At 42.9% G+C, this 14,378-nt stretch overlaps 1 protein-coding gene across 2 annotated transcripts in view; it reads left to right on the top strand.

The window, feature by feature from the left end:
- Window positions 1–13,063, top strand: part of LOC127166411 (vang-like protein 1) — a 67,286-nt gene extending 54,223 nt beyond the window's left edge. For both annotated transcript variants that reach the window (XM_051111662.1, XM_051111671.1), the window contains 3 exons: window positions 9,266–9,416; window positions 10,080–10,314; window positions 12,762–13,063. In XM_051111662.1, the coding sequence (XP_050967619.1) occupies window positions 9,266–9,416; window positions 10,080–10,314; window positions 12,762–13,022 (647 nt within the window). In that variant the 3' untranslated portion in view covers window positions 13,023–13,063. The remainder of the gene's footprint in view (window positions 1–9,265; window positions 9,417–10,079; window positions 10,315–12,761) is intronic.
- Window positions 13,064–14,378: the final 1,315 nt, after the last annotated feature.

The following is a 14,378-nucleotide window of genomic DNA, read 5'->3' as shown; positions in this document are numbered from 1 at the left end:
ACAGAACGCATAATAGTTATTTCATATCCCCCAAGTTTCAGATATTGTAATGTCACCTGGACAAATATTGTAATAGCACCTGGACAAAAAAGTTCCCGGAGTATACTGTATATTATACATACATACTTATGTATTTAATTGCCACATTTTTGATGCAGTTACTATATATAAAGAATAACCAGTGCTTCGTATGTACAGTAGTTCTGAAGAAATTTTGGTGACAATCACCTGAAAAACATGGTGAAGAATGGTAGATTTTATATGAGATATATCGTTTCAGCATGGGAAAACGATTTGGGTTTGATTGAGGCAATAAAATATATGTGCTGAATAATTTACCACTGTAGCGCAATCTGTCCTCCTTTGTGGGATTTTGGCTACTTTTTAGATGCCCTAAGAGAAAACTTTCACACTGGTTTCCACAAAAAAAATCCAAAAATACATTTCTGTAAGTATGATTTCCAGCACATTTCACTCCATACTCTTTTCCACACTCCTTTTTTACTTTGATCTGTATATCTTCCTGTCTGTCTCCTTGTACTTGACCAGACACACATTCCAAGATGCCCACAAACAATTCCACTCTGTCCTGCATTAGAAATGGTTGGGTTGTGCTGTTATTAGTTTGCAGAGTTGTTCATGGTAACAGACATTTAGTGAAACTTCATCCTGGCTTCTGATTAAGACCGTGACATACCAAGCTGACAGTCAGCTGTCATAGAGGATTTACTAGCCAATTCAGCATGGTTGAATCAGCATTGAGCAGCCAGTGATAGAGATCACTCTGACTGGCTGCTCAGCTTAGCGAACCAGTGCATGAGAAGAAAAAAAAAGTGATAAAAGCAAGCAAGTCAAAAGGGCATAAACAGAAACTCTTCTTTCCTGTCATGCCATCTTTCCTGAGCATATAATTTTGCTTATATTTTCATAACAACATGGCCGTCTGAAATGAAAAAACTGATCAACATAATTCATATTCAAAACGGTATGCAAATGCTGCTTTGCTGAGGGATTGTATATCTGCAGTCCTAGTTTTGCTTTCTCTTTTTGAATGACAAATATAGACTACTGCCACCTGCTGAGATAGACAGTTATTTCCTCTCACACAGGTGCAGAATGTACATGCTAGTTGGCCATTGGTTGTAGTTCTTTGCAGTGTTTAAACACAACTTTTTTAATCCCATACGCATGTGGTGTGAGGTGACAACACTTTTGTCACTGCCAGTTCTTTGTTGTCAAGTTTGGTGTGTCATGGCCTTAAGACTGCAGAAGTACAACAACATTCTTTTGTCTTACTTCTGTTAAACCGCATCTGTCTTCATTTTGCCTGTGTAAAAACTCCTTAGACACCTTACGGCCATTTCTTTGGCTTTGCCAAAGAAAAAGAAAGTTGATTTTGTTACAGATAATAGTCAATTAATGTTATTTAATGTTAATTAATGTTAATGTTACTTTTTTTAGTCATAGTCATCAGAGCATTTTTTTGTGTTGCTGCTTTTATCACTTAACTACTGTGGCCATTCCGAATTTTACTGTGAGGACTTTATTGACATCACAACAGATGTTTATATTGGTTGAAGGAGAAACATGCAGAGCCTAAATAACAACATTTTAGGAAAGGGACTCTTTTTCACAAGTACTTGTCTTCTCATTTAATCCTTAAGAGTGATTAAGTAAACAGATTTGGCTTGTTGTCCAAGACAGAGAGCTTGTGCTTAAGACTGAACTCTAAAAAATTCCCCTGAACTACTCAATAGTGAAATCACTCATGAAATCTGTCAGGAGTTGGGTGGTGATAGGATGACTGTGTACTGTTATGTTCTTCTTGCATTGTGATTAGCAAGATTAAATTAACAAACTTATTCTGCATTTTGAGGAAATATTATGCAAAATGAAAGTAATCATGTTAGTTATTTTGTGTCATTGTGCAATCATCAAGGTATAATATGTGCAGTGGGATCCAAAAGTCTGAGACTGCCTTTTTTTTTTCTTTAATGTGCACTGCTCAAAAAATGAAGGGAACACTTACATATCACAATATAAACCAAGTCAAATAAAATTCAAGGATATCAATCTGTCCAGTTGAGAAGCATAAGTGATTATGAATCCGTTTCACCTACTTTGGTGCAAATGAAAGTGACAGGTGCACTGGAAAACCAACAGCAAGACAACGTTCCAAAAAGGAAATGGTTTTGCAGGTAATAGCCCACAGACAATTGCTCTCTCTTTATCCTTCCTGACTGAGTTGTCTTTAGTTTTGTGTTTTGTTAACGTATATAAAAGCGTAAGCGTATAAAAAAACATTAAGATTCAATATCCAATGTGTAATTTTAGTGTTCTCTTCATCTTTTTGAGCAGTGTATATTTTTTTCTATTACAAATTATAAGTAAGAAATTTTAAGAGTTAACCTGAAAAATTTACATTTTGTATTATTTAGAATGTCTTGCATTTGCTTTCACATAAAAAACACTTGATCATGTTATCCAGCTTGATTTGAGAATATTCTTAAAAGTCTCTGCATTTAATTAAGGAAAACTGACCTATTGTACAAAAAAGCTCACATAATCAGTGTCACAAATTTGCTTAATTTGTAACTTAGAAGTTAGTCATTTATTATAAATAAATTTGTAGCCTAGATATTAATAAGTTAAACAATAACGGAAACAGTTTTATATCAGTAGAGGACTTGTACAGTTCATCAGTCTTTCCACACAGGTTGAACTACACCTTTAAATTAAATAATTTCATTTCCTTTATATTCATTTTAATTTTAGTTAGAATAATTAAAATAAAATTCAAAGTTTAGAATCAAATCTATGCATATATTTAACCGAATTTCCTTTCAAAATTCATTTTTAATCAAAGCATGACCCCAATAATAGATTTAAATCAAATCATGAGATTCCAAAAGATTCCAACCCATAATATTTTTCTTGATGATTTGGAGGAGGATGCTACCCTTAATCTCCCATCCCCTCTTGTCCCAGCCATCTTCAAATCGTCTGTAACTCCGCTAGTTCCGCCCAGCTTAAAGCATTGACTGGTTCTATCCAGCTCAAAAATTCCTGAGTCTCTAGAGGCTCCTGTTTCCTGAGTATTCCAATATGTTATTAAACATTGTTTGGATTCTCGTTGTGCGCTTTTCTACACCCACCATGATGTAACAGTTATGTTGTATATAATCATTTGTTTTTGCTTTTGAAGATAAACAAGAGTTTTTCTTGCATGGACAGTAATAATCTTAAGTATATTTTTTCAGCTTGTCTCCTTCAGTTTCAGAGATGAATAAAGAAACAGATGAGTTCTGAACTTCCTCATGACTTATTCACCATCCAGCCCACTATCAACACACTGACAGCAGTTCCTGGTAGACACAGATTCTGCTGCATATTAACCAGCTGCATATTTATTACATGCACAAAATATTATCTTTGAAGTTTCTATAGATGAATATGAGAAGAGAATTTGACACCTAGACACAAGAGAGGCTGAATTTGAATACCTTAAAAAAGCGGGTAAGGTGAAAGAATTTTAACAGCATAGCTCATCCCAAAATGAAGTTTTGTCATATTTTATTCCCTTATATGTCATTACAAATCCATATGACTTTCTTTCTTCTGTGGAATACAAAGGAAGAAGTTTACTGGTAGCGTTTTTTTCACGCAGTTACAACGCACAGTGGTGAAGCTTTCAAGCTTTAGCAAGTATGCAAAAGCACTATAAAGTAATCCACGCAACTTGTGCTCTGAATTCCAAGACTTTGAAAGCAGTATCAAAGATTTGTGTGTAGAACAAACTGAAATTGTAAATCAGTTGTTCATACCAGTTTCAGTTTTGTGAATCAGAAGCATCCCAAAAGCATTGAACTAGAAAAAAATTAGGGAAAACATGTCAATGACTTGCTGCCAGGTATGAAAACTGACCATATATTACAAGGCAAAACATATTTTCAGTCAGACCACTGCTTGATTGGTAAAGCACAGTCTACATTTCTGCACTGAATTACCATCAGTGCACTGAAAAAAAAGTGAAATGACCACATTTTTATATTGTTCTAATCAAAAATTATGGTTCCCCATCAGTCGTTCACTCCGACGTTACGTCGAGTGACGTATTTGGGATCATACTTGGAGCCCTATCACCTCTGAACTAAAGAGAAAAGGCCAATGAGAATTGGCGAGTGGAATTTGCATCGCAAGCCGCTCCCCTGTACATATGGGTATATAAGGCGGCTGCATGCATTCACTTACTCAGGTTTTTCTGCTTCGGAGCTCTCGCCTTGAAGTTAGAGAAGAAAGAAGAATACAAGCCAAACCAGCTCTTGATCGTGTGTGTGCTGGCTCCAAGACCCTGGGTCAGGTGATGTCCACCATGGTGGTCCAGGAGCGCCATCTCTGGCTCAACCTGGCACAGATGTCTGACGCCGACAAAGTTCGCTTTCTCGACGCACCCGTCTCCCAGGTAGGCCTCTTTGGCGACACTGTCGAGGACTTTGCCCAGCAGTTCTCGGCAGTACAAAAGCAGAGGGCCGGGGGTCAGTATCTTTGCTGAGTCAGCGGTACCCACCTACTCAAAAAAAGAGCAGTTTCCTCTTTCTCCAGGTCTTCGGCCCCGAGTTCGGTTCCTGAGCGACACTCAGCTTCCTCAGCTTCCGACCCGGAGCCTCAAATTGCCAACGCAGGATCCAGAGCAGCAGGTAAGTGCTGCTCACAGCAGCCCGGCTTTCCTCCAGAGCACTCTTTCCTCTGGGGTCAGCCCCCTGCCCCTCCCGAGCTGCCCCACCGCGGGTACATCCCCCCTGATTCCGCTAGCACGTCGGCTGGGGGCCTGGTTAGCGCTCCCCAGTCCATCTCGCTGGCTGATCAGGACGGTGCGACTCGGCTACGCAATCCAATTTGCGAGGCGCCCGCCGAAGTTCAGAGGCGTTCATTTTACATCTGTCCATTCGGACACAGATGCCTTTGTCTTACGTGCAGAGATTGCAGCCCTACTGGCGAAGGATGCAATCGAGGCCGTCCCTCCAGCCGAGATGAAGACGGGCTTCTACAGCCCGTACTTCATTGTGCCCAAAAAGAGCGGTGGGTTACGACCGATCCTGGACCTTCGAGTACTGAATCGGTCCCTTCACAGGCTACCGTTCAAAATGCTCACTTCCAAGCGTATCCTATCGTGTGTGCGTCACCAGGATTGGTTTGCAGCCATCGACCTGAAGGACGCGTACTTTCATGTCTCGATTCTACCTCGACACAGACCGTTCCTTCGGTTTGCCTTCGAGGGTCGGTCATATCAGTACAAAGTCTTCCCCTTCGGCTTGTCCCTGTCCCCCCCGAGTATTTACCAAACTCGCAGAGGGTGCCCTGACTCCACTTTGGAATCAGGGCATCCGCATCCTCAACTATCTCGACGACTGGCTGATAATAGCTCACTCTCGAGATCTGTTGTGTCAGCACAGGGACCTGGTGCTCCGGCACCTCAGCCACTTGGGGCTTCGGATCAACTGGGAGAAGAGCAAGCTCTCCCCTGTGCAGAGCATCTCTTTTCTCGGTATGGAGTTGGATTCAGTCAACATGACAGCACGTCTCACAAATGATCGTGTGCAGTCAATGCTGAACTGTCTGAAACTTTTCAGATGCAAGACAGCGGTCCCTCTCAAGTACTTCCAGAGGCTCCTGGGGCATATGGCAGCCACAGTCGCTGTGACGCCACTCGGCTTGCTTCATATGAGACCGCTTCAGCATTGGCTAAACGACCGGGTCCCGAGATGGGCATGGCACCGTGGTACTTTCCGGGTCGGCGTTACCCCGGAATGCCGCCTTCTCTTCAGCCCATGGTCAGACCCTGTGTTCCTACGGGCGGGAGTGCCCTTAGGACAGGTGTCCAGGCACATAGTGGTCAACACAGATGCCTCCATGACGGGTTGGGGTGCCGTTTGCAACGGGCAAGCAGCTTCGGGCTCCTGGACAGGACCTCGACTGCGCTGGCATGTCAATTGCCTCGAGTTGCTAGCAGTGTTTCTCGCCCTTGAGCGATTTTTGCCGATGCTGCGTCACAAAACGTGCTAGTCTGCATGGACAACAAAGCGACCGTAGCGTACATCAACCACCAAGGGGGTCTACGCTCCCGTCGCATGTCGCAACTCGCCCGCCATCTCCTCCTCTGGAGTCAGACGCGGCTCAAGTCGCTGCGCGCTATTCACATTCCAGCGGAGCTCAATCGTGCAGCCGATGCGCTATCACGACAGCTCACTCACCCTGGAGAATGGCAACTCCACCTCCAGGTAGTCCAGCTGATTTGGAGAAGATTCAGAGAGGCTCAGGTGGACCTGTTCGCCTCTCCAGAGTCCTCCCATTGCCAGCTCTTTTACTCCCTGACCGAGGCTTCCCTCGGCACGGACGCGCTGGCACACAGCTGGCCACGGGGGCTTCTCAAGTTCTCAACTTTCCCCCAGTGAGCCTCCTTGCACAGACTCTGTGCAAGATCAGGGAGGACGAGGAGCAGGTTCTGTTGGTTGCGCCTCATTGGCCCACCCGAACCTGGTTCACCGACCTCATGCTCCTCGCGACAGCCCCTCCCTGGAAAATTCCCCTGAGGAAAGACCTTCTTTCTCAGGGGATGGGCACGATCTGGCACCCGCGTCCCGGCCTATGGAACCTCCACGTGTGGCTCCTGGACGGGACGCGGCAGACCTCGCTGGTCTTCCCCAGGCCGTGATAGATACTATCACTCAGGCTAGAGCCCCCTCTACGAGGCAGGCCTATGCCCTGAAGTGGGGTCTGTTCGTTGCTTGGTGTTCCTCTCGCCGAGAGGACCCACAGAGATGCTCGATTGGAGTGGTGCTTGCTTTTCTGCAGGAAGGGTTGGAGCGGAGGCTGTCCCCCTCCACCCTCAAAGTGTACGTTGCAGCAATTGCAGCGTACCACGATGCAGTGGACGGCAGGTCCTTGGGCAAGCATCACTTAATCATTAGGTTCCTTAGAGGTGCTAGGAGGTTAAATCCTCCTAGACCTCGCCTCTTTCCCTCTTGGGATCTCTCTGTGGTCCTCCTGGGCTTACGGAGAGCCCCATTCGAGCAAACTGGGTCAGTGGAGCTGAAATTTCTGTCACTTAAGACAGCGCTCCTGACCGTGCTCGCTTCCATCAAGAGGGTAGGGGACCTACAAGCATTCTCTGTTAACGAAGCGTGCCTGGAATTCGGTCCGGCTGATTCTCACATGATCCTGAGACCCAGACCGGGCTATGTGCCCAAGGTTCCCACCACCCCCTTTCGGGATCAGGTGGTGAACCTGCAAGCTCTGCCCTCAGAGGAGGCAGACCCAGCCTTAGGGTTGCTGTGTCCCGTTCGCGCTCTGCGAGTTTACGTGGACCGCACCCGGAGCTTTAGACGCTCTGAACCAGCTCTTTGTTTGCTTTGGAGGACAGCAGAAGGGGAATGCTGTCTCCAAACAGAGGTTGGCAAATTGGGTGGTAAATGCCATCACCTTGGCGTACGTGTCTCAAGGTGAGCCGTGCCCCTTAGGAGTTAGAGCCCACTCCACTAGGAGTGTTGCTTCTTCCTATGCGTTGGCGCACGGCGCCTCTCTAGCAGACATCTGCAGAGCTGCAGGCTGGGCGACACCCAACACCTTCGCGAGATTCTATAATCTCCACGTAGAGCCTGTTTCCTCCCGTGTGTTGGTATAACACCAATCAAGGAGGTAGGCTAGGTGTCGGCTTGCTGCGCCATTCCTGCTGGATCCGTGCGCCGTCTTCCCAGTTGTTCTCTTCTCAACACTGGGTCCTCCATGCCCCGCAGCCCGGAATAGGATGGAGTAGTCTGTGACTGTGCTCCGGTAGTGGACTTCCTTCACCCTCCGGTTGTGGCAACCTGTCTCAGTATATTTTCCACAGGAAAACCCCTTAGTCTGTGTTTCCCTTAATAAAGATATATATTTTTCATTATCCCACATTTGACAAAATTCCTTAATGTGCTCCGATTCCCCTAAAATAGCTTCAGAATCTGGCACCCCGGTAGTCCTTGCTGGCCTACAGGGCGTGGGGAAGGTTATGTGTCGAACCATTTTGTTCTGACACGCTTGCTTGTCAGCATTTTGTGTTCAGCCACGTAACGTGGTTCAGGATTGTGGCGTTTTCCATGGGTTGATCCCAAATATGTCACTCGATGTAACGTCAGAGTGAACGACTGATGGGGAACGTCTAGGTTACGTCTGTAACCCTCGTTCCCTGAAGGAGGGAACGGAGATGTTACGTCCCCTTGCCCCAGTCCTGAACTACGCTGAAGGCCGGGTTTCGGCTCGGCTCCTCAGCAAAAACCTGAGTAAGTGAATGCACACAGCCGCCTTGTATACCCGTATGTACGGGGGAGCGGCTTGCGATGCAAATTCCACTCGCCAATTCTCATTAGCCTTTTCTCTTTAGTTCAGAGGTGATAGGGCTCCAAGTATGATCCCAAATACGTCACTCAACGTAACGTCTCCGTTCCCTCCTTCAGGGAACGAGGGTTACAGACGTAACCTAGACGTTTCTGGTTTAAACTTTTTTCATTTTGGCTGAAAGAAAATAACACTCCTTATAGAACAAAATTTAAAGAAACTTTGTTTAAATAGCATTGTTACTTGACACCAGACTATTGATATGCACAACAAGAAAGTCATGTAGCCATATTAGGCAAGAGTAAGAGTAAAAGAGTAAAAGACTTTTCATTTTTAGGTGAACTATTCCTTTTAGATGTAATAGGTGTTTCTCTCATTACTAATTTTCCTGATCATAATCTCATCTATTATGATGATTTAAGTTGCAACCACTATACACACCTGTCTACACAGTAGCTTCTCATACAGACTATGTGATTCAGCATAAACCTATTTAACTGACATCACCAGATGAGAACAAACGCTTGTATTGAATCAAGCTGTACTTGCAACACTGACACTGTTAACGAATTGAGCAGAATCAACATTGAACTGACTAAAGCTGAATAACAATATTACAGCCTTTTATAAAATTCACAAAGTTATTGATTTGAACTGAACCAACACTAAACTAAACTTGTTCTGAGCAGTGACACTGTTGTCTTTTAGAACTGCTTTACAGCAGAATCTCTCAAAACAGTCTCCAAAGTTGAATTTCCATAAATGATTTTTGCTATTTTTCTTGTTCGTCTCTGTGAAGCTACTTTGGCACAATCTGTAAATGTAGCGCTATACAAATCAAGGTGCCTTGACTTGACTAAACAATCTGAATGCATGTGTGTCCCATCATGGTCAGGTCCAGGAGGGAATAATGCACCTGCTGGTATAGCCCAGTCTCAGTCTCGAGCAATGATTGCTGCTGCTGCCCGCCGCAGAGACAGCAGTCATAATGAACTCTACTACGAGGAGGCCGAGCATGAGAGACGTGTCCGCAAACGCAGGGCTAGGTGAGAGAACTTTGCTATAGAGATTTAAAAAATATTTTGCAAATAATTTGGTCATGCTTTATTTTAAGGTCCAATTCTCGCTATTAACAAACCATTAACAATGACTTTTGCCTCAATAAACTGCTAATTTGCTGCTTGTTAATTGTTAGTAAGGTATTTGTTAAGTTTGGGTATAGGGTAGGATTAGGGATGTAGAATATGGCCATGCTTATTAATAGTTAGTAAGGTAGTTGAACATTCTATTTGAATCTGACACACATGAGAATGTGAGTTTACAGTATATAAGCATATAACATAACAGGAAGAAGACAGAGAATAAATAACACACAAATATATTGTCAACACTGTAGATTTAAATGTGAGCATGATCTGAGAACTACACAAAAAAGTAGTTTGTTTGATGTAGGATTTACTCTGATTTTTAATTAAGAAATTGCTAGTATAATAATTAAAAGAAACACAAATAATTACAAAGAAACACAACTTTGAATTATCTTTTTTTTTTTTTTTTTTTTTTTTACAGTGTACTTAGTGTAAATTTACTGCATTTCCCAGTTTATAATGCCCCACACTTTAAGAACCACTGCTCTAGAGAACTGAAAGATTGTGAAACGTAGAGAAATGTTGAATCTGGACTGTTTGACGACACGGTTTCCTTTGCAGGCTGGTGGTGGCAGTGGAGGAGGCATTTACACACATTCGTCGCATGCAAGAGGAGGAGCAGAAGAAGGCACCTGGTGACGTGATGGACCCACGTGAAGCAGCTCAAGCCATCTTCCCTTCCATGGCTCGAGCACTGCAGAAATACCTCCGCACCACCAGACAACAGCACCTTCACAGCATGGAGAGCATACAGCAGCACTTGGCCTTCTGCATCACAAACAACATGACACCCAAGGTGAGACCACTGACAGTGAGAATACCACTCAGGTGGTTTTTATTGCAAAATAATCACAGACAGGGTGATCATGTATAATTCTGAAGGAGTTAATTTTACAATGAAGACTGGCAGCAAACTGAGGTACGAAGGCAACCAGGCATGTCTGAATACAGTGATCATGTCATATCCTATCGGCTGAGATGCTTTCATCTGAATGATTTTTGAAGGCAGCATTAATATGTCCTTCACTGCCTATGATACCCCACAATCCTGCGCATTCTATTCCGTTACAGTTGAGCTTATAAATAAAGATGGTGCCTAAAAGTTATCACCTAACCTATACCGTTTTGTTGTAAATCATTGAACTATTCTACTGCCTCTAAAGTCTGTCTGAAATCAGTTTTGTGAGGCACCTTCATGTACAAACACTGTCTCCATATAGTGGACTTCAGTGGTGCCCCCAAGTTTGAACTTCCAAAATGCAGTTTAAATGGAGCTTCAAATGGCTCTAAACCCAGCCGAGGAAGAAGGGTCTTATCTAGCGAAACGATCTGTCATTTTCAAAACAAATTGACAATTTATATACTTTTTAACCTCAAATGCTCGCCTTGTTTCGTCTCTGCGATGCACATGCATAGTCTGTGTAATCCGGGTCAATACAGTTAGGGTATGTCGAAAAACTCCCATCTCGTTTCCTTCTTTAACTTCAAAATCATCCTACATCGCCTTTGATCTTCTTTGCATGCTCACTTTGTAAACACTGGGTCGGTACTTCTGCAGCGATGTAGGAAAACGAGATAGGAGTTTTTCAACCTACCCTAACTGTCTTGAACCAGATAAAACAGAGTTCACGCAGACATACTCAAGATGAGTGTTTGACATTAAAAAGTATATAAATTGTCAATTTGTTTCAAATAAGACCCTCCTTCCTCTGCTGGAATCATTTAGAGCCATTTGAAGCTGCATTTAAAATGCATTTTGGAAGTTCAAACTTGGGGTCCACTATATGGAGATAATTCCTGAAATATTTTCCTCAAGAAACATAATTTCTAACCAGCTGAGCTGGCATTACGCTGCTCTAGGTGCGTGTTTTCAGCTGGGGCTGGACAACGAGACTATCCGTTGCGATCTTCCCGTGTGTGAGTATCCCCTGATCGAACTGATTAATCTCTTCCTTTATTTAAACGGTTCTAATTTTGAAGTCGAAGAAATAAGGGAGAATTCTAAGTCTCGTCGTCCAGCCCCCTCTGGAAAACGTAGTGCCCGCTCCTCCTGAGCGCCCTCCAGAGCCCGCTCCTCCTGAGCGCCCTCCAGAGCCCGCTCCTCCTGAGCGCCCTCCAGAGCCCGCGCCTCCTGAGTGCCCTCTAGAGCCCGGTCCTCCTGTACTCTCCCAGGCTTGTAGTACCCTCATTTCCCCCAAGAAAATTTTGGGGGGGGGGGGCATATGCATGAACTGTGTGCTGCAGCATGGCTCCCCGAGCTCCCTGATCCGCCATGGCCTCCCGGACTGTGTGCTCCGCCATGGCTCCCTGAGCTCCCTGATCCGCCATGACCTCCCAGACTGTGTGCTCCGCCTTGGCTCCCTGAGCTCTCTGATCCGCCATGGCTCCCCGAGCTCCCTGATCCGCTATGGCTCCCTGAACTTCCTGATCCGCCATGGCTTCCCGAGCTCCCTGATCCGCCCTGGAGGCCTTCCTTCTCTCCGCCCTGTGACTGCCCTGCACCAGCCTCCAGGGCGCCCACCCCCTGCACCAGCCTCCAGGGTGCCTTCCGGGAGGGGGGAGTAATGTCACACCCCTGTGGACTGTTTTGTTGGTGTCTCCCTTCTGTGCCCTTATATGGTCTTTCCTGTTCCGTTCCTTGTTAAGTCATTATTGGTTAATCACCCACACCTGTCTTTGTATCGTTAGCACCCCTTTATAAGTTGTATTCAGTTCTGTGGTTGTCGTCCGATCTTAAAGTTATGTTAGTGTGTGTTTCCCTGCTGTTCCTGTCTGGATGTACCCCTTGTTGGATTTTATTAAAGCCATTTTGTTATATTTTGTCGTTCTACGTCTCCTTCCTACACACGAGCGTGAAAGGATGAGTAAATATCTGTAAATCTTTGTTCTGGAAGTGAACTTCTACTTTAAGCATTTAGATGCAGTTATAGACATTAAGTGTATTTAATTATTATGAGTGCTATGAGAGACTTATAACTAGAAAAATATACAGTTTTAGTCTCATGAACAAACATTTGAGAACAGTATGCCATGATTGAGCAGAATCTAGGATGCAAAATGTATTGATTAAGACTGATACAATGTGCCAGGTTTCAGAAAAAGTAAGTGGAACCTTTAGTGGAGTCAAAGATGTATTTGCAAAGATATGTTGACTCATTATTATCAAGCTCTTATTAACTTGTGTCTAATATTAGATGACTGTATTGCTGAAGTGCTGTGTATTTTTGTCTTTTTGTTTCTCAGGCATTTCTGGAGAGTTATTTGACCACAGGCCCTACACTGCAATATGGAAAGGACCGCTGGCTAGCCAGACAGTGGACCCTTATCAGCGAAGCGTCAGTTACCAGTGGTCTGAAAGATGGGACCGTTTTTCTGCTCAAATGCATTGACTTCAGTCTAGTGGTCACTACCAAAAAGATACCTTACATTCAGCTTGCTGAAGAATTCATCGACCCAAAGTCACACAAGTTTGTGCTTCGACTGCAGTCTGAGACTTCAGTTTAGAGAATTTTTTTTTTTTTTCATTTTCTTTTTTTTTCAGCAAAGACTCTTTCCTCTGGGATGTATTTTTATTTGACTTTCAAATAATATATATATATATATATATATCAAATATTTTAGTATATTCTTTTTCATTTATCAGTTTGTTTGCGCTTACATATTCTTTGGAATTAACACATTTGCAGTCAAACCAAACAAAATCAGATTAGATAAAATTGTTATGGAGGTTGAATAATAATTGAAGACTACTTATCAATGTTTGTAAAATACAGAAATAGTAAAGGATGGAGGATAGTGGGTGCAATCAAATACTTCTTCAATGGACCACAGAGAAATGGATGGACTCAAGTGGGCATATTTTCTCTGCCTCACTACTCTTCATAAAGAGTCTGGGAATGTAATCTTTAGACTTTCTGCAAGATCCACCATAGTGCAGTTGGAGCTGCACAAATGAGATTTTGAGACACATGGCCAATTACTGTATCGTTAAAAGCAACAGGTTTTCACATTTTATGGATCACAAGCACATCATCTCAGCCAAATGACTTTCTACTACTGTAAATGCACATCAAAAATTCCCAGTGCACATTTTTAACAAACTTTTTCTGCTGATAGGAACATGTCTTTGTTTTCTAATGTCTGATATATATATTGGAGAGTGTGTGTGTGTGTGTGTGTGTATGTGAAAGAGAGCGACATTGCTCAATCAAAACAATGATCCACATACATATTTTCATTTTTACATTTTTAAATTTCTTGATCAGACCTAATGCTTTTATTTAATCATTTCTATTATAAGTAAATGTTGGACTTGTGAAGATTGTATAGTTTTGGATTATTTAAGCACGAGAGGTGACAAAAAAAAAAAAAATCACAACCTGCTCTCAAGCATTAAGGCAAATGTTGAAACCAGACACATTTGATAGCACACTATAACATTACATGTTGTTTGGTAAACATCAAAGAACTGGACCTCATTTCTAAAAAGTAAAAAAGAATGAAAAAAGTATGTCATAATTTTGATTAATGTCACTGACTTTTTAATTGTGATTTAAGTCTAATTTTAAGATAAAAGTCCATAATTATGGGATTAAAAATCTATTATGAAATGAAAAGCCATAATTTTGACAAAGTCAAAAAAAATAGTTATGGCTTAAAAAGCTGATATTGAGATAAAAGGCTTTGGTGAAATAGAATGGATAAGAATACAGTTAAGATAATGGTGCTTAAGGATACTGTTATGACTTTACAGAGAACATGTACCTGTACTGCTTTTATTTATTTATTTTTATTTGTCCTCATGACAATTAGAAATATGATCACTAAAACCATATGCCTAAATCCCAGATCTCTGGGAAT

This window comes from Labeo rohita, chromosome 1, assembly GCF_022985175.1.
Source record: "Labeo rohita strain BAU-BD-2019 chromosome 1, IGBB_LRoh.1.0, whole genome shotgun sequence".
NCBI lineage: Eukaryota > Metazoa > Chordata > Actinopteri > Cypriniformes > Cyprinidae > Labeo > Labeo rohita.
The sequence above is the reverse complement of the archived record's forward strand: the minus strand, read 5'-3'. Positions and strand labels throughout refer to the sequence as shown.